This window comes from Paralichthys olivaceus, chromosome 3, assembly GCF_024713975.1.
Source record: "Paralichthys olivaceus isolate ysfri-2021 chromosome 3, ASM2471397v2, whole genome shotgun sequence".
Classification (NCBI taxonomy): Eukaryota; Metazoa; Chordata; class Actinopteri; order Pleuronectiformes; family Paralichthyidae; genus Paralichthys; species Paralichthys olivaceus.
In genome coordinates, this window is record NC_091095.1 from 7,644,751 (window position 1) to 7,669,845 (window position 25,095).

Consider the following 25,095-nt stretch of genomic DNA (forward strand, 5'->3'; position numbering starts at 1 on the left):
TACAGTGTTGTGAATTAGTTTATTGATGGAACAACTCATAAGAGTAATATATTAATCATGAGTCTCTAATTATTATAAGTAATGTTTTTACTTGCTGAATAATGGATTGGTTGGTGCTGGCAGGTTAAGACAACCCTGAACACATAAGAAAATAGTCACAGCCTTCATTCCTGAAGAGCTGCTTTTTTTTTTCTTTACCACATAAGGAACATAATGTAAAACTGTTAGTTCCATTTAATACACAGAATCACACACCACCTCCATGCGACAAATCTCATTAAAGCATTACACACAGTTGTGCCAGCAGCTTCTATGAAACCCTTTGCTGTGTATATGTGTGAACACACGTGTGGATACATGTAAAGCCCTGAGACCAAATGTATTTGTAATCGTACAAAATAAGCATAGTGTAGGATTTTAATAACATGGTAAACAAGAGTTATATTTAGAAAATTGTTGAATTTTATATTAAACTGCATCACCTACTCTAGGAGTCATCACCGTAGAATGTCACAAAATGTGTGACTTATTATTTTCAATAGTCTGTATTCTGTCATCTACCTTTAGTTGTGGCTGGTTCTGTTTTTTGTGATATAGAATTATATTTCTTATATTTCTTTATATTTCTTATTTTTTATATAACATAATGACAAAGCTCCAGCAAAACTAACAATATAGATGTTTTTAAATGTCCTGTAAAAATGTTTTAAGTCAGTCTTACATCAACGTTGAGGCATCAGTATGTACAGCATATGGAAACAGGTTTCTATGTACATATAGACACTTGAACAGGTTGTGTTTGCGGTAATCATTGCTCCTGTTCATGCTGACCATTAAGAAATCCCTTGCTCATGTTCCAGTGGAAGAGATGGGGAGAAAGGCCACAGTCCTCATTATGTGCAAAAATAAGGGACCTCTTGAACTTTCACAACAAGGACAATTCTGAAACGTGCAGCAAACTGTCTTTCCCCTCTTCCTTAAATATCCCCCTTCTCCTCTCTCTATTGTCAGGAAACAAGAAGGGGGGAGAAGCATGAAAGATGAAATTTCTCACTCACACTTGCTCTTGTGCACACAGTCTCACAGTTTGTCTCTGAGACACACAAACGCACATCAAGGTCAGTCAGGCTCAGGCTTGGTTTATCTGCAGCTTGCAGTGAGCTGTTGGAGAATGCTGTGCTGCCACTCTTCTCTCTCTGCTACTGTTTGTACTGTGCGTGTGTGACAGTGTGCAACTCACTGTTTGTGTGAGAATAGAAAGTGAGAAGGAAATGGCAGATTGCCTGTGTATGTATGTGTGTTTGTAATTGAGGCGCACAGAGGAAAACATGTTTGCTATGTGTGTATGTATGTGTACTCTGCGGTGGCTCCGGATTACAAAGTGCAGACTATGTGATTGAGGCCTGGGGAGTGCTGTTGTATGAGGAAAGGGACAAACACAAATACACACACGCCCTGTATCACAGCTCTGATTAATATATTTGGTTATTATTTTACTCGCCCTCTTTTGTAATGTATATACAGAGCTTCATCACTTAATTAAAAAAACATTAATATCAGAATAAACAGACTTCGATATTTGCCCGGTCACATTTTTATAGCATGTAATCTATGTGTGTTGCAGGATTCAGCCCAGGAAGGTGTAATCACCCGCGACATCCACCGCACCTTCCCTGCACACGACTACTTCAAGGACTCTGATGGAGATGGACAGGATTCACTGTACAAGATCTGCAAGGTGAGATTATTATTTTGTGAAGGGACACTGATCAAGCATGAGAGGTGGCTGTCAGTAACATCCAACTACTTTGAAATGACAAGGAACTGAATTTAGATCAAATCTGCATTGGATTACCCAGTACTGTAATTCTGTGAGAACAGAAGTTGATTCTGAAACAAGTGCTTCACCTTCTAAAATGTGTGCATGTCCCTCACAAGCCAACTATTAGTTGTTTTTTTTCTCTCTTTGTGGTCTGGCAAGGCTCAGTAAGAATTTGCTTGGCATTCAAAGTTGGCTCAAAAATCTATATATGATTGACAGTACTCGCCTTTTACTGAGACATCACCATGAATCCTTCCTACATGACATAAAGGACGTACGCACCCCTCAGGGGACAGTCATTGATCTTTTCCTCTAATTCTGAGTAGACATATACAGTGGCTGCCACCAAAATTAGTTTCTGACCATTTGATTGCAGAATTTTGAGTAATATAATGATTATTCCTGCATTGTGCTGCCAGGCTGATGGATCTTTGAGGCTTTGCAGAGGATCTGAAAAGACTAAACTATATAAACATCAAATATGATGCCACTATCCATAGCTTTATTTTATTTGATTTGATTATAGGCACCTTTCAAAGCACACAACACGACAAACTTCAATGCATCTACATTTTAGAATCAATCAAAATGGTAAAAAATCCACCATAACCAATAGAAATGTTCAGATCAAATATACCAGTTGCATCTTCAGATAAGATAAATTTGTGAATGTTATAAAGGGAACACAGGCAAGGGGCAGGATGACCAAAGGCTCTCAACCCTGTGGTAGTTAAGTGAGCAGATGCTGTGGTGAGCTTCTGGAGAACAAGGGTAATATGTTTTATGGAAGCAGTTCTGGTAATAACACGAGCAGCTGAATTCTGAACTAAGTGGAGTTTATGTAGAGACTAAAGAGAACAGTGTTACAATGGTCAATAAAGGATGTAATAATGGTTTGATTGTGAATAGCAGTGAGTGCTGCTAGGTGCACGCAATGGACAGAGGCAATTAATATTGCTGAGATAGAAGTATGCAGAATGAACAACAATATCTTTCAAATGTGTGCTTTGAAGGTTAGACTGCTATCAAGATGACAACCTCGGGGGGTATGAGGAATTATACAACTACTGTAAAATTGCAAATACTCTAAGAGCAAGTATCACAAACAGTGTTGACAACTCTAAATTTTATTGCTTATTCAAGAAAGTGGTAGGAGAGTCATGATTCGATTTCTGGTAAATAATAAGGACAAGTGGGCAGGAGAGCAAAAGAAACCTTAGATAAAAAGAGCCTGGTGTCATCGGCATAACAGTTGCTAAAAATAATTTGAATTTAACCCAGAGGTAGTAGGTAAATAATAAGTAGAGGGGCCCAGAGCCCTGGGCAACATTGCTCATAACTAGTGAGGACTGGGATTTTAAGATTTTTGGATTGAACAAACTAAATGTGGCCAAAGAAGAGGTTTCAGCATTTCCAGCAGAAACTAATGCTTCTCTGAGAATTTATTGTGAGACGGTACCAACAAGAGATCATTGGAGATTTTCTCCACTTGGAGGCTAAAACTGCTTTTTGGAGAAATGGTATTCTAGAGAAAACTAGTAAAGTTGATGTATACCAAGCTGTCTTCATTATCTTGAAGATTTAATGTTGATACATCCCTACAAAATAAATACCATGTGTAACACATTCTTAGCAATTGATGATCATAATATATGATCAATTATTATTATTTTATCAATATTGAAAACATAGAACATACAATAATGAACAGCCCTTTATTCTGACCATGTGTGGATCAGCCACAGGCTTGGTAACAAAAATTGGACAAAGCAGCAGTGCCTCCTAAAATGAAAAAGTAAAATAAGTGCTGTAAGCTGAGGGTCTCAGGGACACACGTCCTGAGGTAATTATCTGTGAGGACACACGGTACATTTTATTCCTACAAATGCCAAGGTCAGCATCTCTGTAATGTATTAAAGCTAGTCTTAATCTCTGTCACTGTCCTCGGCTGAGCCTGACTGAAGCTGTGAACGCAACAAAGATGATTTTGATGCACAGATGACCTTGCATTGCTCTGAAGTACAGAATATCCAACAGCTCTGTCAGAAACAGAATACACTAAATGTGAAACACTCACAGCTCTTGTAAATGTTCTCTCTGTTCACTTGCTGATTATTTGCACCTGTACTTAACCTGCCATAACATTAGCTATTAACTTAACTTATCAGGTTTTTCAAGTATGTGAAAAAGGTGCATTGTAGTGAAATGAAAATATGTACTTATATCCTTAGAGACATATTTAAATAACTGATGCTAACAGTAATTAGATGCTAAAAGTTTACACTCAGTAGTTATTGATGTACATGAACAGAAATGTGTGCACACAAAGCAAATTAGTAAAATGATTCAAAAGGAATCTGTATATAGTATAGATACTGTACAATAGACATACTCATAACAACTTGTAGACTGATGAAGTAGAACTTTTCCTCCTTTTATATTTTTCCTGGTGATGCAGAAGTATAGTATGGCCAGTCAGCGCTCAGGGAGAACCTGTCAGGAAGGGTTAGTATCCAGTTTAGACCCAACTAGGTCAGTGGCGAGCTCGCCTTCATTTGTATGCAAATCCATGTAGATTTGCTGCTGATAAGGTTGGTTGGATCTCGAGGCATGAGGGGGCTTTAGGCACAGAGGATCCAGGACAAAGTTTATATTCATCTTCATATCTTACTCAGTAATAAGCCTGGAGTCTTATTCTCTAACCTTTATTCTGTGGGGAAGGTCACCTGAGCCCCATGTTCTTTTTCAGTGATAATCTGCTTCATTCTGTTAATGTTCCACTCAGGAACACACTTCCAGCTAACCTGTACAACCTCAGATTGTCTACTGTTGGTGTCTCAGAGGACCTGCTGGAGCAGTCAGGGGTGAACTATCTAACTCAAGAAGAACACTAACAGTGGGTTTTCAGGGAGAGGAGAACATTATTCTCGCAGCTGCTGTGGAGATTCAGGACCTGTGACTCTCAGATAAATGGATGAAGAAAATCTCTTCTATATTTCCATGGAAACTGAATTCAAACAAAGCTGGGGAAAAAAAGCAAACATGATAACGCATTAACATACCTCATCAACCGAGCTAATGTTGCGTATCCCAGTGATCACTGAGTATTTCCATGCACATGTTATTCAGGATACTAGTTTATACCCTGGTGACCGCCATTCTGATCAGACTTCCACATACGTGTAAACAGCATGCCTGCAGAAACTAAAGGTTTGCCTCACTTTTGTTAAGCTGGACCTGACCTTTGACCTATTAAGACAAGTAACTGTTTCTACTGTAAACTGAACAAGTAATGTAACATGACATAGTTGCAGGTTCTCCGACAACAATGTATTCACAGTTTTCACATGTTCTCTTATTCAATACTTCATATGCAGAAATCATATTTACCACTGAGACAGTATCCCTGTCAGCTAGTTTACATATCTTTTTAATTAAGTCAATGAATCGCCTGTCTGGAGTGTTCAGATATTAATTATCGTGTTCAAGGACACTTTGACAGCACAGCTGCCCACTAATAGTCACTGAAGCAACAGAGACCTGAAGTCATGACTCCACATGTGGCCTCTCTTTCACTACAGCTTCTGTAAGTCAGTGCAATCTACATCAAATACATCAATTCATTTTTTTATTCATTAGTTTTCTTTATATCCATAAAATTCACCAATGCCCTATTCTTCTGGTGTTTTTCCAATTGCTTATTGGTTATGAGGAACTATAGATTGTAATAATCTATCTTTCTGAGCCTATTATCCGCACAGGTTGACAGATTTAAATTTCACCCACCAAGACCTCCCCCATCCATCTGTCAGCATGCACTTCTCCAAAACGAGTTGGGAAAGTGTGAATGCCACACTCCATCAAGCATGTCAGCTTGTAGATTACACTGCAGACAGCTCCACAAGAGTTCTCCATTACCTCCACATCAAGCCTCAAATTAGCTGAACAGATTAGCAGTGTAGCTCTGGACGTCCACACTAATTTTTCAAGCATGGAAATGGGGTAATAATTTCAAACCAATGTAAGCAGGTGTGGCTGCTGTTATAGTTAACATACATCACAGACTCCTGCCAGCATGACTGTCACAAGTTTTACCAGCTTAGTCATTTAAACTTGTTTTGGATAAGGGCTGAAAACAACATTATATTTGAAAATTCGATACTAGGAGGACAGCCACCTTTTAATAAGGAATATGATTAAAGGAAATCTCTCGTGTTCAATGGGTTCGTACTTATTCCTGCTTCTGCTGACCTGCTGAGTGGTTTGAGCTGCTGAGCTGGCTGATTTAGTTCACCAGGTTATAAGTAGAGATCAGGTGAGATGATCAATCTCAGAAAGGAGTGTGGGGCTGCCCTGTTTGGAGCCTCACTGATTTTCCTATTATTCTGTTTCCTCCCACTTGTCCTGAACCTTCATCCGAAGGTTGCTCTCTTGGTTCTGTCTTACGTATTTGAAGAAACAAACCAACAAGGTTTTTTGCAAACTGTAAACACAGTTAAAGCTTCTCTACTGTCCCACATTAAGCAGGCTGTTACAAATCATTGAATCAGTCTTTCCACCCCCAACCTCAGCTTGGTTTGTTAGTGGCAGCTCGTCTCCATGGTGAGCATAAACAATATTATTATAATATCAATGTATCAAACATAATGTAAACACTATGTGACAGAGTAATACTGTCTGAATCTGAAGCTCCCCTCAGTTTGACAGAGCTTTAGAGTGAGTTTCTGATCCGTCTGGCCCATCTGTCTGCAAATAGGTAGCTGTTTACTAATTATATCAACTTGAATGGTGATACTATGTCAGTGTTGTGTTTACAACTTGTTTTGCTGCCCCCTTAGTGTCATAAAAATCAGTTATTGCAGATTAAGAGGCTCCAGAGTCTTTTTGAAATAAATGCCTGTGTGAAATACAGATGTTTTATACAGTGCAACAGTATAGTTCTCATGTCATTTGACTGTTTCCAGATTTTCCAGTGGATAGCTCTGTGAAATTCCTGTATGCCAAAATTTTGGTTTTATGTTATTCAGTACAGAGAATTAGCTTTAGAGGGTATAGAGAGAGACAGTCTCCAGGGAAATTCCTCTGAAAGAAGGAAAAACCCTGATATTAGAGAGATCTGATCTCTTAGGAAATGTCATCTGTATGCGGATACTCTGACAACCTTCACATTAGAGTGATAAGACTACTGACGGCAGGAAGATCAACAGGGCACTAAGCCTTTAAGATAAAATGAGATGACTTGTCACTGACTCCAAAATCTTTCACCAAAAAAGGAGTTCAGTGGGTATTGAAAATATTACCAACCCATGTAGGTGCAAGAAACTCAAATACAGTTTATTACTCTTCTTGACCTCTTATCATAACCTATGTTAGACAGAAAGTCATTCTAGCAACATACCCAAACATAACTAATGCTTTATGTAGCACTGACGTGCTGTTAGAATGACACTCATCCCTCTCCCACTGCTGAAGTGCAAGACATTAAATACGCAGCTGCTTCACTGGAATCGCTCATCGACTGGTGTCACTTTATCAGAATGTGACTGAAATGTGCAGCCCCCAGACGTTGGTGACTGTGAATATGGGAAGCACTAGTAAAATATTAATATATTAAAAAGTATTCCATGGTATAAGATAAAAAAATATCAACTTTATCGATTCCATGCTGTGGAAATTCCTTTGTTATAGCAACAGACGAAACAAGGTAGACAAGAGAAAACAAGCCAGAGTATGAAATTATAAATATAAAATGGTAAAGTAAAAATATAAATGAATACAAATACAGAGAATGTGTACACTATATATTTATTCCATATAAGAGGAAGCAGGGTTTATGACCTGTATGGCAGCCAGCCACCAGGGGCAGATTGAGACCCTTTGGCTATACTTTTGGAAAGCAGTTTTATCATCTATTTTTATTTACAGTCTTTTATGTATTTGTGTATAAACATAATGATAATTTCTACTATACATGTCAAAGTAGCCTTTGCCAATTTCCAGTGCCTCAGGAATTAGACATGAAAATGAGGTGGTGTTCTTTTCATACATTCCAGTTTGACAAAGCAGCACTAAACAAGCCTCTGGAGCAATATTCACACTTGCATCAGTGATGTCACTTCCATGGTGATGAAATAGTGTGTGTGGTGTCATTAGCACCTGTGTGAGACAACCAGTGTTCAGCTTGTTCAAACCATCCACTGAATAGTTACATGGGTGTTAGTGTTTGTGAGACTGATGTTGATCCTCCTAGTGTATTTAAGATTAATTTAGCTGTAAGTGAAGCCATTATCAAATCACAAGTAATTATACTGTTCAATTCCAAAAAGCATTATTGTCAATTCATCACCACTCTGAAATGAAATTCTTCTCTCGAGGGTGTAGCTAATAGTGATGTTTTGATTCAGATTCTTTATTGATCCTCTGGGAAATATATCCAGTAGTTTATGTGATGTAACAGAGAAAAGTTCCACGAAGGAATATAAAAAGGGAACATGAGATAAGTAATGGAACTGTAAAACAAGCATAAATAGAAAAAAGGAATAAAATAAACAAAAGATATATATATAGAGTGAGAGTTTTAGACTTTTGCTTTTTTAAGTATATTTTGAATATGTTTCTTTATTATTATTGCCCCAAGGTTAATTATTCTTATGTTTGTCTATACAAGATCATGTTAAAGTGAAAGGTAACATACAGAGGAAAGTGGCAGTTGCAAGAATACAGCCTCAACTCCTACATTTTACACACTTTTAATTGATGTCCGTGATTTCTGGCTGACAGAATAACCAAAATATTTGTTTCCTCTGTCTCCTTTTCTTTTTTCCTAACAGGCCTACTCTGTCTATGATGAGGAAATTGGTTATTGTCAGGGTCAGTCGTTCCTCGCTGCCGTTCTCCTGCTGCATGTGAGTAAACATATCATCCCTCCATCCATCTTTACTTGGTCACTAAAATGCAGATAGATCTATATTGTAGACAGATGCAATACACACATACATGCAGACTTTAGCTGAGAGAAACAACATAACAAATTATTTCATTGCTTTCAAAGTAAAAGTTTTCTGCAGCTGCTGGAATGTTCACATTCTACTTAACAAATTATCAAGGCCAACACCAATACAAAGAAAATATGTCAGCATTGTGCGAGTGCACCTGACTGGCTCTACAGAAACCAAGGCTGTTAGCTGTTACAAGGTGTAATAAAACAGGACAGAAGACAATATCACAGATACTGCAGAGGCTCAGAGAAAAGGACAGGGAGAGAGAAAGAATGTCTTTGGCTGAAAAGAAAGAAAGAAAGAAAAAAAAAGCTGACCACTCAAATGAAAACAGTGTTTAACAGAATGATTTGGATGAATAGACGGAGCGAGAGATTGCGAAAGAAGGTAAGGCTGAAAGCATGAGACAAGGTCATATCAGAAAATGAGGAGTGACAAAGAGGTAGAAAAGGCATTCATTCACTTTCTCACACATTTGTTCTCAAGGTCACAGGGCTCCATATCTCCCTTTCACATACGTGTTGAAGTGAACTTTTTTTCTGTGCTTTGTTCAGAGTTTTTTATGCATGTGTTGCAACTTGTCTATAAAACACACTTGAAATTTTGTTTGATGAGCTGTTGAAAGACAGATGGGGGAAGAGACAGGGGAGTTGACTAATGGAGGCGGGAGTCCCGAGTGGAGGAGAGAGGGCGGTGGAAGTTTGGTTGACGTCCAAACAGCAAGGGCAGCAAAGGTTAAAGAGTAGGAAGACGGAGGGGGAGTGGAGAGGAAGGCAGAGGTCAGGAGGAGGTGGAGTGAGGAGAGAAGGAAAGAGTAGAGCTCTGGAGGAGCATGTTGAAGACAAACAATGAGGTGTAGAGGAGAGGGGCGTGGAAATCAGGGGAGGTCGGAGGGAGAAGAAAACAGTAGAAGTTATGGAGAAGGAGGCTGTAAATTTTAGGAGGAGCAGTAAAACAGAGAGGTAATAGAGGAGGAGGAGGCAGACAGGTTATAGAGGAGGAAGAAGAAGAAGGGAGAGGTTGTAGAGGAGATGTCAGGAATATTAATAGGGGTTCAGCTTTACCTGCAGGAGCCCATTCAGCCCCAAACACATACTGTCACTCTGATTAAATATCACCTCTGTGTGTGTGTGTGTGTGTGTGTGTGTGTGTGTGTGTGTGTGTGTGTGTGTGTGCGTGTGTGCGTGCGTGCGGGGACAAATCCATATAACCTCACTGATGCACACAAATACAGTGAAAAGTTTTCTCTCATCTTATCTTCATTCATTCTGAACCACTATACACTGAAACGCAGTTGCAAACACTGTGAGGTCTGTCCTCTAAGATCATTCTCACCTTCTTTTGTCTTTCCGTGTTTATTTAGACCTCGTCAGATATGTCAGAAATAAAATTCATCATTTTTTTTCCCATTGGCTTTAAGGGGCAGATGGGTGGAGTTTACCAAAATCCTTGTAAATGAAATGTGACTCTGCTTTAACTATAACTGACGTGCAGATAATAAGAGTGAATCTGGTTCTCGTCTTGAAGTCTTTCATTCACCAAATATCCTGAAGAGCTCGGAACAAAATGAACCCAGCTTGCTTTGGTGGTATATATTTTAGACATTTTATTGTTGTAAGTTGTTAAAGATGTATACGTTAATGTGGTCATTTTCTTTCAGATGCCTGAGGAACAGGCCTTCTGTGTGTTAGTGAAGATCATGTATAAATACGGCCTCAGAGCTCTCTACAAGAACAACTTTGAAGATCTTCACTGCAAATTCTTCCAGCTGGAGAGGCTAATGCAGGTTAGTGATGCAGTGTTGACTGGTTTTTGAGATGTAATGGTATGTATCAATACAATGCAATAACATAGTGCTAAGAAGACGACCCTGGTTATTAAGTGAGAGGGGCCGCTGATTTTGGAAATTTACCTGATTATTTAGTCCCATTTACTATTTATTTAAAGGGACACCAATTTAGTGTTGTACTCTTATTTTTCTGTATTAAAAAATCAAGCTCATCCTTCCATGCGCAAACCTCAGTCTCAGTGTATTCATTGATTGTTGATTCTCTCTGTTTATTCATCACACGGTTTTTTTATTCACCTCTGGCTATGGCCTAGGAAACGATTAATCTCTCCACTTGGCGGTGGAATTTTAAATGATTCTTCCTCAGGGTCCACTACTACTGTAGCTAAAAATGACAAATGTTTATCAGACATTTCGGCCATGTCATAAATGTTTCATTTACACAAGATTTGATTTTTTCCAACATTTATACTTTCCTGAGAATACATGTCCTGTGGGTTGTTTCATTTAATTACTCACTGAGTATAAGGTTTGTACAATGAACCAATACTGGACACCATTAAAAGGAAAGGACAAGCAGACAGTGCAGATAGTCTAACAAAAACTGAGTTTATATTTTCCGTAAAAGCAAGAAATGTTTAATCATATCCACAATTCTATACTGCATTTTCTAGAGGTCTCAACAGGCCTTATTGACTCTGTTTTGCTCGAGACAATAGTATTTCACGGTAATTTATGGTCTGTATGTACAAAACCTGCTGTCTCTCCATATGTTTAACAGCATTCTGTCTGTCTGTGTGCAGTCCCATCTTTTACTCAGGTATAACAGCCTAAACCCAGTCACTGAGTTAAGTGTAATCATCCTGGCTCAGCTAGCAGTCGTCTCTTAGCACCTGGAATCGACTCGATTAGCACTCAATTAGCATCGACCTAATGAGATCAATGTAAGGATGTTAGCATTGACTGCTAATTATTGGCACTTAGGTGGGAGCTCACTATCTGATCCAGTCAGGTGTGATGTGCCATGGTAAGTGTTAGCTGCCAAAGTGGATTTCTATCAAAGCTAATTGAATCCTGTATTCTCTGTACATGTGTGGACACTGAGACAGACGCAAACTTTTCTACAGCTGTATTTTTCTGATCAACGAAAATAACCAAAATGGTGAAGAAGGGGAATAAGATGTGAAAAAGATAATGAGAATAAGAATTTTCCTCTTAATAGATATGAAAGTAAATAAAATGATGGAACATTGACAATAAAATGTTTTCAAACTAGACGTTAAACAATGTGTAATGTACAAGTATTGTCTCTTTTATTACTGAACTGTGTTATTTGTTTTTCTTGGTGCACTCTTGACAGAGATCATAATCTTCGAGACAACATGATTTGATAAAGTATGAGTAAAAAGGAAATCATTTAAAATTGAAATGACGACTGGAGCCCAAAACTTGTATTGTTGTAATTGCTGTTTTATCTCACACAATTCTGCTCCTCCTCCCCTGTCTGCTTTGACAGGAACAGCTTCCAGATCTGTGGTCCCACTTCCAGCAGCTGAACCTGGAGGCGCACATGTATGCCTCCCAGTGGTTTCTTACCCTTTTCACTGCCAAGTTCCCCTTGTGCATGGTGTTCCACATCACTGACCTGCTGCTCTGCGAGGTACAGTTTGACTCACAGCCCTACATTGTTCTGCGAGTACTGGAAGAGTAGTTTGGTTCACATTGTCCAGAGTCAAGTGGAGGAAGGAGACATGAAAGGAAAGAGAAGGATGAGGGAGATAGTTTGTTGAACTTAACTTTTACCAGCTATCATGGTTTAGAAGGTAGAAAGCATCTCAGTAGCATCAGCATTAATTAAATTAATTAAACCAACTGCCCTTATTGATCAGTTGAGATGCACCAATCAGGCTTTTTAGGGTTGAAACGATTACAAATTTAATGTCATTAGAATCTGTTCACCTGATCACTGTCACTGCTTCCTTCTTGCTCTTAAGCATTTTTACAGAAAGCTCCTCTGAAAGGTTCTTCCTTCAAAAGCCACAAGTTTACTTCTACTCTGTATTCCACAGTACTCTGTGACTATGGTCATTCTAAAAGTCATCCATTTTTCTTCTCCGCATTCTGTGATATGTTACAGGGATGTCCTTCTCTTTAAAATGGATTCCTCTGAGATCACAGAGATCACAGTGGAGCTTGATCAGTCAAACGAGAGAAGAAACTATTTTAAAAGATGCTCTGAGATGCTTCACAGTCAATTGTTCATGTAGATGCAAAACTATATGACAAGCAGTGATATTTGAAGCAGTTGTTTTGCTTTCAACTACATTCCAACACGCTGGCCTTAATGGATAAGATACAGAACTTAAAAAAAGAGAGAAAATCACTTGACTTACCACTTTGCTATAAATATACTTGTTACCAGATCGATAGTGTGCGCCCAAGTTTCTTTGACTGAATCATCTAATCTGCAGCTAAATAATTCAGAAACAGGTTTCAGATGATCGCCACCTGCTGGTGAGTTAGATAAGGTGGCAGGTAAAGCTGTCAGAAAGACGAGGTTAATCTGAATCATGCAGATGTGTCTTTATTAAAAACTTGATGTTTGGACCATATTAATTTAAAGTAAGGGGAGCACCCTGTGATGAATTATTAGATGTTCAGATTTGTTTTAAATCCTAAAGTTGAAAAGTTTCTTTAGATAAAACAGTGAAGTCATAAAGCTCTTTTTCCATCCTTCTCTCATTCTGCCTTCCTACCTCACTTTTTTCCACTCCCTCCCTCCCTCTGTTTTCCTATCAGCCACAGGCTGAACAATTAAAAGGTTCCCAGGTTTTTCTCAACCAATGAGCCGCATGATGAGAATCTGCTCGTTTAACCAGAACTCTTATCTATTGCATCCTTCCTGTACCCCCCCGGTCTTAATTCTCTCCGTCATCTTTATCATCAGCTTAACTTGTTTGCGTCATCATTTTTTACTCCTCTTACTTTCTCTTCTTTCTTTGTTCTGTTCATTGTCACTCTCTGCATCATCTCTTTTTCCCATCGCCTTTATTAATCGCTCCTATTCTTTCAGTCAGCTGCTGCTTCTCAAAAGTTTGGATTTTCATCATACCTTTTTCCTCTATACATTTTCCCTCCCAACCATCCATCCATCCATCCATCCCACTATTATCTAAAATACTTATAAGGGTTGCGGGATGCTAGAGCCAATTCCAGCTGACATTACGCAGGAGGGGGGTACACCCTGCTCACTGGATGCTAGAACCAGCATACAGATATACAGCCGTACATACAAACAACCATTAACCTAACCCCAATCCGCATGTTGGCACTGTAAGACCCTGACTAAATCAGGATCTGCTGTCAGGTGAGGGGGCTAACCACTGCACCACCGTGCTGCCCCTTCGTCCCCAGCATTTATTAATTTTCTTTTAAACTATACCTCTCTCAACTGCTTCATATCCTGAGGTCACTAGCCACTGGACTGAAACTTACACCTTGATATCGATTTAAGATTTTTTTGTAATATATGAAACGTTTTTGTCTTCGTTATGTAGTCTCAAGCCATCACTCATCCCTCTGCATATTTCCACATTTCCATCATACCCCCTCTCTGTATCTTCCCCTCTTTCTGCACATGAATCCATCTTTCCTCGGACACACGACTCTGAGATTATCTTTCTTTCTCTCGTGCACACCTTTGTTCATACCTCAGCCCTGTAGCACCATCTTGAGGCCTACAAAGAAAGGTGTATGAATCCACCCCCTCTTCTTCTCTTTCTCCTGTTATTTTTAGAGCCGTCCAGATATTTTTAGCTCTGTGTTGCCATGTGAACTGGTTGTCACGGAGACCAAGGCGACGGGTGTTCCCATGCAATGCTGACATCAGCTTTACATTTGCTTTCTTTTTGTGTCAAAATCAGTTATTGTATCAACAAAAGGGGGGGGGGGGGGGACAGAGCACCACAGCATGTATATCCATTTTTATTTTAACTTCTGAATACAATCATTGTATATTTTTTGAGGTACCTTTCTTTGTACTTATATATATGTACAAACAGACACATCGTTAAATATTCACCCTTGTGCTGCATCAACATTTAGAGCTTAGTTTATCAACTAAGACAAACAGTACAATATTGAGGTTATTGCTAAAGTTATTGTGATAGGCTGCTACGATTAACTGATCACCTGGTTTGTAAAGAAAAAAGTGCAAACATATAAAGTTCTGTTATTTTATGGACTTCTATAGACTCTGTCATGTTCTCTTTCTTTGCTCTATCTCTCCCATTTTCCCCCAAACTTTTCTGCTCAATTTCTTTCTATAAAAAGTAAAAAATGTCAGAAAACATATTTCCAGACAGTGATTGCTTCCTCTCCCCTGCAGATTGCCAGTCTTGTTTCTTTAATAGGCAATATGTCTAGATATGAGTCCAGTCTCTTCATCTTTAACCAGGAAGATCAGGAAGTGTGTCTGCAGCAGAGCCTTAGGAAATGACACAGTAGATTCTGTTTGAAAACAAGTGGCAAATATCTCAGCACAGTAGGAATTGTTAAATTCAAGTTAGGAAAGAAATTCTCTCTTAAGCTGCAGAAATGATCAGGAAAGCTTTACTTTCAAACGTGATATTTTTCATGTTTTTATTACCTATGGCACAAACTCTTACAAACTTTTAGAAATGTAAGTAATATTATTGAGAAGGTAGCTTCATATTTTTAATTTGCCAGTGGAAGCTTCTGAAATGTGAAGCTGCAGATTTATTTTAGTTTTGGTGACAGTGTATTTAAAAACAATGACATAAGCCAATGTGAAAATATGTGTGTGAGCGTTTGAAAACCTGATTATACACGTGAACTCACAGCTCTTGTTTCTGTGTTCATATCCAATTCTATTCTCTTTTCCAGGGTCTGAACATCATCTTCAATGTAGCCCTGGCCCTGCTCAAGGTTAGTATGTGCTTCATTAATTTAAAATAAACCTGCCTGTTTATACAAGTTCAACTATTAAGTTTTTGTTTCAAAAATCTTTTTCTTCTCTTTAGCTTTAGATCCACCTTACTTCGTTAAAGGAGAGATTATATTAATTATTTAATACATCTGATGTCTTTTGTTGTGTGCACCAAAGACAATATTTAAGAAAAAGCACACCCACATTTTTATTATTTGACATTTGTGCAAAGCAATGATTGGGGGAGGCATGACTGTGCAAAGGAGGTGTTGAGTAAGAGGAGGTGCACTGGTGCAGAGGTCTCATGTGATGGTTAGAGGTGAGTCAGTTCATTGGCATTCATCGCCCCCTAGTGAACACATAAGAAACTGCATCTGGAAGTGAGAAGCTTCCAAGACAAATTAGTCATGTGTAAGATCTAATTATACTAAACATCATGCTGAATGTGATGTTGTGTGTCGCACCAGCTGCCAGTCTATATTCATGATAATATAGATATAGATTGTGGGCGATCTATTTCATGGACTTTGATTTAACTGATAGCTTTCAGTTAATAATTTTACTATTATTTTGCAGTATATGTTTTAGCAGTTTATGGACTGGAGGAATTTAAATAGTATTTTCAGAGTTTTTACACAGTTTCCCCTCAGATTTTTATATTAATACTGTATAATTTAGAATTGGAAAAGGTAATATTTCAATAATTAATAATAATTGAAACAAATTTGGTTTGATAAATACAAACAGGCACAAATACGAAATTATCAATCATCACAAACTTGAAAAAAATGGACCAAACACTTTTATCAATTGATGTTATTATGTTTAAAATCAATTATGATATGATATGAACATTAAAAAACAATTGTTTCCATATTAAAAAGAAAAAAATTGGGGGGCAAAAATGTTCGGCTATTTAAAGTGAAGTGGTGTCGACTTGCTTGTGGCTGTGCTTTGAGATCTGCCTGTGGTCGGGTGGATCAATGAGTTTTCCCAATGACTGTATCATATTGCATATTCGTGGCTCGTTGTTAAATGTGAACATTAATTTGAAGGGACAGTCTGAGTGGAAATCATGCTGAAAATTTCAAGAACACTCAGTGAAGAAGGCTTTGTGTAGTCAACGTCTCTGTCGAAAACCAGAGCGATCAACTACCACACAAGAAATCTATCACTGTTGAGTCAATGACGGGGATCAATGACAAGGAAATCTTGTGTTTTAAAGGATTTAACCCGATGTGTTTTTCTCTGCCCCTAAAAGAGTTGATGACATTGTATAGCCTGTCAATTATCATTTATTAAACCAACTTTTCTTTCAAATATTTGTGAAGAACACTTAAGTTGTACAGGTACAGTTTAAAGATGCAAATAGAATAAGAATAGGTAGTTAGTAAATCAGGAGAGAGAAAAATGGCAAATTTTATTGGGGATGTTTCAGAAAATTTGGTTTTGCCTCTTAAATCAGTCCGTAAACATCGATTAACTACCAAACTTGACATTTTATTTTTTCTTCATTGATCAGTTACATATTAAATTACCACAGCAATACAGCTGAGGACAGGACAACATTAAAACTGGTAAAGTTAATCAAAATCTGCAAATATTATTAATGATAATAAATAGAAATACGTATATATATTATATATTAATATATGCAATAATATTAAATCAATATATTGCAATGTAATGCAGTTGCACTCAGGCTTTCGTCTCCAAATCAATCATACATGGTTGGTTTTAAAAAGCCCTCCTGCTCTGTGTTTTAGTAATAATGTATTCTGTGTGTCAGAGAGAGAAAGATGTGGTGAATACGATGGTCGGGAATGGAGAACAAATGAGGATGAGAGGAGGGTGGAAGGGGCTTCCACTGCCTGTCTCCTATTGGCCAGGCATGACGGCATTCTCCCTCGAGGCTCCCTCCTCCCTCCTCCATCTATCCTGCTCTCCTCTCCGCTCTCATCACCCCTCCCTCCGTCTGCGTTCACCACCCTCCCTCTCCTGCTTGGCAGTCGCCATCCACATCACAACAGGAGCATATAAGATAGCCTTAGCATTCTGAACCAGGAGTAGAAAATCTCAGTGTTCCTGTGTTTTTTCTGGTGTTTTTTTTGCCTCGGATATCTGCTTGGAACCTCCTCTCTCCCTCAGTTTCTCGTTCTCTCCCTTCTCTACCTTCTTACACCTCTACCTCCACTCTGTTGGCTTTATTTCTCTAGCACGCTACCTCTGTCCACCACCCAGACCTCTGCAACGGGGCCGCCCCTGCTAGCTGCCAGCTGTTAGCATCACAAGGGGAGTGAGACCGGTAAAGAAAGACAGGAAGGCAGAGTTTGATAAAGAGAAGCAGTGGAAGGGGAAAACAGTGTGGTTTCTCTGCCTCGCCTCAGGACCATCACTCGCGATAGAACGCACACTCATGCAAACCTGTGTTGTTGAGAGGCAGAAGTGCCTTTCCATCTGAAGGAGCTGGCTTATCATCTAAAAGATCCACTGACCGATACACACCGGATGCTTGGCCACTGCTGCTAATGGAGATGTGCCAGGCTCCAAGCTGGAGCTGTTGACTGGACTGGGATCATAGGATTATATCAGTAAAGAGGAAGAACAAAGACACAGAGACTTTCACGCTCATGGAAAACATTTTATTCTGTGTGACTACCTCGTTCCAAACTCATGCAAAGCATCAGCATCCATTCAGCCGTAAACCAATGCAAATATGCAGTGCATCATCTTTCCCTGAAGGCAGAAAAGTGCCAATCAGCCACGCTAACAGAGCACATCTTTGCTTCTGTTGTGTTGTTGGGATCGTCTAGTCACTGTTAGGCAGGGGCTCTTCAGATAAAAGGATTCATAGCGTTGTTTCATTCCATTTTACATTTCAAAGAAAGCTGAAATCCAGGCGTGGCTAGCCATTTAGAGCCAGTAGAAAATACTTTGATGTGTTCTCTCACTCGCACTCAGCCTTGAGTATTAACGCCACTCAATCGTGCAGACAGAGAGGATTTTCTCTCCTTCTTTGAAGCCTATCGACGGAGGAATAATTAAAAAAAAGGTGCAGTACTTATCCATTGCTGCTGTTTGCCGGAGAAGCGGCCCACGTGTTGAGCAGCTTTGTTGCTAGGCAACGGTATACTGGATTGGAATTGGTTGGGGGAGTTTGGCAGAGGAAGATGAAAGTGGGTAGTGTGACTGGATTTCAGAAAGAGTCTGGCAGGTAGCTGGAAGACTCAGCATTATGCCGCAAGCAGCTTCAACAAATCATTCTATGACTGTTATTTTGCTGCGTATGCTGACCGTGTCTGGGCTCTGACAGTGGTTCAAGCTGAGTGGCCGAGTCTTGACCAAATTCTGTCCTGAACTGAATCAGTCTTAACATCTCATGCTTTGGAGGCCCGGGCTGTGCCTGCTGAGTTGCTCTAGTTATTGGTTTTTCTCTCGTCTGGTGTGACATTGCCTGATGTGAGCTTCTCCCCCCAGAAAGCCACTCACCTCGGTCACCACGACTCAAGAGAGTTTGGATAAATACTGACGTCAAAACAAATCTTGGCTCTCTTAAGTTGACCACACATACTTGTCCACTCCCAGTTTGCCACTCCTCCAACAACTGGGAAACCCACTGGAACATTTGGACGACACGCTGGAGTCATCTGCCACCCTGGCCCCGGAGTGGGACCGCCCCTCTCCCTCACCCTGTCCCACTCCACCACCATCTCCTCCACCCTCCTCTCCAGCATCTCCTCCCCCTGTACCGACCCTGACCCACCATTTGCCCCTTCCTGCAGTGCATAGAGCATTGGAGGATGGAGAGGGAAAGGCTGAAGAGAGCGCGCAGAGCAGTCAGGCGTCAGCGGACTCGTTCTGCAAAGTGATGGGTATGCTCGGGATGGGACACCGGCTCTTCGTACCAAAGCTCCTGGCGGTGAGAGGCAGGTGGTGGGGCTGGTAACAGATGCTGGATGAAAAAAAAAAGGATTAGCATGCATGGGTTGATGAGTTTAGAAAGGAGTGGTTGTTGGTTCATGTGCAGAGGTTGGGAAAAAACACAATGTCTCATAAAGCAGTTTCTGTTTTACCAGGCCTGTGACTCTCATAATTGCTGTTTATTGTAACTGACGTTTAGATTGCTGACCCTCAACGTCCTCTGAAATTTAATCTTATAAATTCTATCCTCCCTAAAATGGCCTAAAATTTTATTTACAACAGATGATTACTCTGCTTTGTTTTGTTTACATAAATACTGATTCTTGTCTGAAAATACATGAAAACTTTAAAAGAAAAAACAAGCTCTTGAAATGCAAATCTCAATTTGAAACATCCCTCTATCCTCATTCAGAAGAAACCTGAATATTTATTCACACAGTCATAGGTACCTAGTGTCTTTGCATCTGTACACCACCAGGTGGTGGTATTGGTGTGTTTTGAACACTAATTTGACTAATTGCCCAGCACGATTTTGACTCATGCTATCAGCTACTGATTAGCTGCGCTGCAGTAGTTGGAGGTTTTGTGCATTTCTAGAATGCTGCCTCATTACTTTTTGATAGAAGGGAGTTGTGTTTTCTTTCAAACAGAAACTTTCCTTTCAGCAGGTTGTTCTCTAACTTGTAGACACTACTGCAGGACAGTAAATGTGTTTGTTAGTGGTTTTGGTTTGATTCGTCATGTGTTGTATTTTAGGTATTTAGCCATAAACTCAAGTTAAAAAATAGATTAAGCTTAAAACAGCGCAGCTACAGTATGACCTTTCTTCTCTCCTATTTGTCATAAGAGAAAAAAATGTGATTTCTTTTCAGAGGTTGTGCTGAACATGATTGGTAAATGTGATTTAACTAAATGAATTTCTCAGCTTCATCAGTCTGTTCTTCCTGAATCTAGAAATGTATCAACAATCTGTTGGAGGTTGCTCTGTGCTCTTCATGTCTCAATCTCAATGGCATCCATTGTTTGTCTGCCTTCACCACCTACCCTCTCCTCCCACCTCCTCATGTCTCGCTCCAGACGTCTAAAGAGGACCTGTTGCAGGCTGATTTTGAAGGGGCTCTCAAGTTCTTCAGAGTCCAGCTCCCGAAACGCTACAGAGCTGCAGAGAATGCCCGAAGGCTTATGGAGCAGGCCTGCAACATCAAGGTAAGGAGCTCTGCTAACAAACACACTAACTCTTAACAAGTTCATTACTTCAAAACCAAGTCCCAGCCCTCAAACAGTCTGGTGATCACTGAAAGAGATTATCTTTATTCTACCAGATGTACACATGTATACTTATGCTGTTTAAATCAACTGCTCATAGCCATTTTTGGAGGGTTGCTTTAGTATTTGCTGCCACAGTAAAGCAGGCAGCAACATACTGAAAGACCCTTCCCCGGCTAGTCATCATCTGTACCCTCTGCTAATGGTACATCAGGTCCATCAGTTACATTAATAGATTGTTCTCAATTGTTCTTCTTTTGTCTTTATTCATCTATTAGAATAGAGGAGGGGGATGACAGCCCTGGAAAGGGCCAAAAAAAACATGGATGGTAATGAATATAATATTTATTAATGCGCATTACTTAATATAAACCAAAGAATCAAATCTATTTATTTTATTGTAAATTATATGCTCAACAGTACAGATTGAAAATGTGCTGCAACATGTAACAAATCTTTCTCTCCCTGGAAATGTGGAGATGATGCCAGGAAGTCAGGTCAGTCAAAAAGACGAGTTGAGAGTGTGACATTTTGATTTTCTGGGACTTTCTATTGCTACATGTTCTACTTTTCTTTCTTGAGCACAAGCTGTGTCTTTGTTTCTTCAGGCATTAGGTTTCTCAGTGCGCTCAGATCTCGTATTTTGTTTATTCCGACCAAGGCTTCAATAGAAAAGACTTGCAGGAGGAAGGAGCTACCTTTAGTGGCTCTAAATGTAAAAGCTTTTGTGAGTTGGATGCACGCTGAGTGTGATTCCTGCTGTTGGAGGAGCGTAAGGAGAGAGAGAGAGGAAAGAGAAATGTCTGTAGTAGTAGGTAGTTTTAGTCTTTCACTGAAAGTTAAAACATGTTTTTGTTTTGTTAAAATCAGTCTTTCTTGTGCTTTGTTGTTCACTGGGCCGGACGGAAATCTGACAATAACAGCTAAAAGATTGATAATTTGAATAGTAATCATAGTTTTCCTCAAGGCTTTCTGAGACGTGTATTCAGTCAAATTTCCTTTCATGTGTGCCTACACGTTATCATGCTCCTGTTGACCTTAATGAGGCTCCTGGCATTTAGGGAATTTGCTGAGTTCACTAGAGACCAAGTGCATTACACAGTGTATAAGATAGTGTGTGTCAGCAGAGAACGGAAGGAAAGAGTTGACAGAGACAGATGGAAGAGATAATAACCCTCCCTCCACCCTTCTGTTTTTCTCTCCCCTGCTTATCTTACATATATAAGACATATAATATCTTGCAGGTATTCTCTGACTTTTTATTCCAGATGAAGTATCATGGTTTAGGGCATGTTGGCAGGATGCATGGCTCTAAGTGCCTACAATTCCTCCATGTTTTGTGTATTGTGATGCTTTTTTGCACACAGGATATCCTGCGCTGTGACGCACAGTTAATCTCTGGTGGTATTGTAGCATTTTGGTTGTCTTGCACAATTCTGCAGCGTTAGGACCTGACATGTCATGTTGAACTAGAGCGCACACACTTGAGAACATGTACTCTGCATGCTCTCTTGCTTAAATGCACACACTTTAACAGGCATGAACAGATTACCATTAGATGCCACCTCTGCAGCAACACATAATGATTCATTTGTGTGTCTGAGTGATTAAGTGGTTTTCAAGTAGAGAAGATAACAAAACTTGTCAGTGTTGACTGGAGCTCTGACTGTGTAGTCTCACTCACTGAAGTGAAATACAACAGAATGGTAGATATTACTCATGAGCCACAACTTCCACTATTTCAATCACACCAAACGCTGTTTAGAATTCAAGGCTCTACAATGATACTGGTGCTAGGAACACAATTCTACCTGAATAATTTCTCTATTTATCTATGTGGAGAGCTCTGTCAAACCAGTCAGTCCATAATCTCCATGGATTGTGATCAGGTGACAAAGGACACGGTATATGAATCAGATTGTTATTATACTCATCAAACCATTCAGTAACTCCTAATGCTCCATATAGCAGCATCTGTTTTCATTGCACACACACACACACACACACACACACACACACACACACACACACACACACACACACACACACACGCACGCACGCACACACACGCACGCGCACATACACTGTCACATCGTCACATCAGATGCTTCTGACTAAATTAGCTGTCATCTAAACAGGTGTGATAGGATGACTGAGCCCCTGGGCACACGTATGACAGCCTGTTTCTTTCTGGTCGTCTCTTGATCGTCCTTTCCCCGGCGGTTTACACCCCTAATGTCCCTCGAGGTGGCGTATCTATCCTGACACTTTCTTTCTGCCTTACAAAGGCTTTCACACTGAGGTCCCTGCCACTCTTTTCTTTGCACCTTTCTCACACACGTCTTTTTTTAAAATTATATTTAAAAATAGAATATTCCCTGTGGATACAAGTATATGGAGCAAGTCAGTCAGAAGTTGAGACTAATGAAAATGACTGAGTGGTCAAAGAGTCTTGCTTTCCTTGCTTTTACAGATCAGCTTGTCTCATTCCACATTGCACAACACTCCATCACATCACATATCAAACAATTCATGCCACACCTAGTCTCAAAAGAGCCTTACAGCCCAGAATGCCGGCCCACATCATCCTGCAACATATTCATACACCACATCATATCATTGTTCAACCTTTTATTTAAAACATTTCAGAGAAACTTCAGTCACAGTTTTACTGGATTTTCTAGTTTATGTCTTCAAATCGTTCACTTTGTCAATTTTCTAGTGATATCTCACAGAGAAAGGCAGTAAATCTTCACAAAGTTTCTCATTCATGTCCTTGTGAAATGACTTAAACCCTTAAAGCTTGGGTTGGTAATCTTGGAAAAGCTCATAAAAGCAGCACCAATGCAGTGTACAAGCAGGCTGTGTGCAGGCGGTCAGGTTGTTTGTTAGTCACAGACAGGTTCTCCAGCCAAACATTCAGGCTGAGTGAAACCACAACTTCATCTCTCAGACTACTATCAAACAAGGGTTAACTCGCCTCTTTCAACCAATACATTTGTAATCATTTGTACAAGATGTGGCTTCTAGACAAAAGGAGACAGTACTTTTAATGGAGAAGTGTTAGAAGACCTTCCATGCTCAACTGCCATCAGGGAAATGGGGAAACCAACCTGTCCAAGACACTTTGCTCTCTCCTCAGACCCCTTTACATATTTTTCTCTGTCGACGCCTAAATCGGATCAGCTGAACTCTTTAAGCTGCTTAAAACAGCGAAAGAATTCACTGGCACCTTGGCTAGATGAACACAACGGGTAGTAGGGTGGCTTAGGCTTTCTGGGGGATTATGGGACAATTTTGAATTTCTCTGCCTTCTTAAATATCCACCGGACCGCAGCTGGAGTGATGACTTTTCAGGACTCTTGAGAGAAAAAGGAGAGAAGTGTCGTACATTCATTTGCTGCTCAGGGTTTGACTGATTAATCCGTTTTTTTTTACCAGATCCCTTCTCCAAAAGAAAAGCTCAACTTTTAACCGACCGAGTAGAAAGAAGAGAGAACTAGTGAGTGTGGAGAGACTGACAAGATAATTTAGAGAGATGGAGAGAAGAAGAGTCCCAGACTTAGACTCGCATGGAGGGTTTTAAACAGAGAAATAGAGAATTGTACGTCTGAAGTTACAGTAGCATAATAGGAGCTTTGAGAGAAATTAAACAGAAACTAAAAAGGATATAGAGAGAGAGACCACATTTACAACGACAGAGCAGTGATACAAATACCAGAGGTACACATACCACAGCCTTACTCTTTACGCACCTGAGCTGTATGCATCTACTCATTACTGGAGAATGGAGAATGATTGACTCAAAGATGGCCCACACAAAACCGTGTGAACCTTAGTTAATGAGTCAAATCTATTGTTTCCCCCTGACATTTGCCCAGTTCTACCATATGCAATGATGAGCACATACCTCCACTAATCCAAATTACACACGCTCATAGATATCAGACCTCTAAATATGCCTGGTTTTGTTATTAACATTTATTAAGATTTCGGCATTATTTGTTGAGAAATCACCAAAAATGTGCAAAAATACTGTATCTTGCAGTGCTAAAGAAAGCAGGGGAAAAAATCCTGGATTTGTCCCTTTAATCAAATCCTTAACAGAAATGAATGGGTTCTTTTTTGGGGTAATTCATCCAGTAGTGTGAAAACAGAGTGACAACAACAAGACACATTGCAAGAGTAACATAGACGGATGACGTGATGGTTGTTCCTATGTCCCTTACGAGGGGGGACATGTTTCCGTTGAGGTAGTTTTAGCTTGGGGGGGTGTCCTTTGGGAGGATACTACTATGGCAGAAATATACAGCCTTGAAGTGGCTTTCACTTCACTCCTTGGGCGTTACAG

General features: G+C 39.7%; 1 protein-coding gene across 5 annotated transcripts in view; it reads left to right on the top strand.

Moving 5' to 3' along the window:
• Positions 1–25,095, top strand: part of rabgap1l (RAB GTPase activating protein 1-like) — a 93,708-nt gene that overhangs the window by 54,409 nt on the left and 14,204 nt on the right. For 4 of the 5 annotated variants that reach the window (XM_020098526.2, XM_020098528.2, XM_020098527.2 and 1 more), the window contains exons 14-19: positions 1,625–1,738; positions 8,653–8,727; positions 10,481–10,606; positions 12,126–12,269; positions 15,515–15,556; positions 20,556–20,684. In XM_020098526.2, the coding sequence (XP_019954085.2) occupies positions 1,625–1,738; positions 8,653–8,727; positions 10,481–10,606; positions 12,126–12,269; positions 15,515–15,556; positions 20,556–20,684 (630 nt within the window). Of the gene's footprint in view, positions 1–1,624; positions 1,739–8,652; positions 8,728–10,480; positions 10,607–12,125; positions 12,270–15,514; positions 15,557–19,283; positions 19,477–20,555; positions 20,685–25,095 lie in introns of those variants that run through there. The other variant, XM_020098529.2, reaches the window with a different exon arrangement.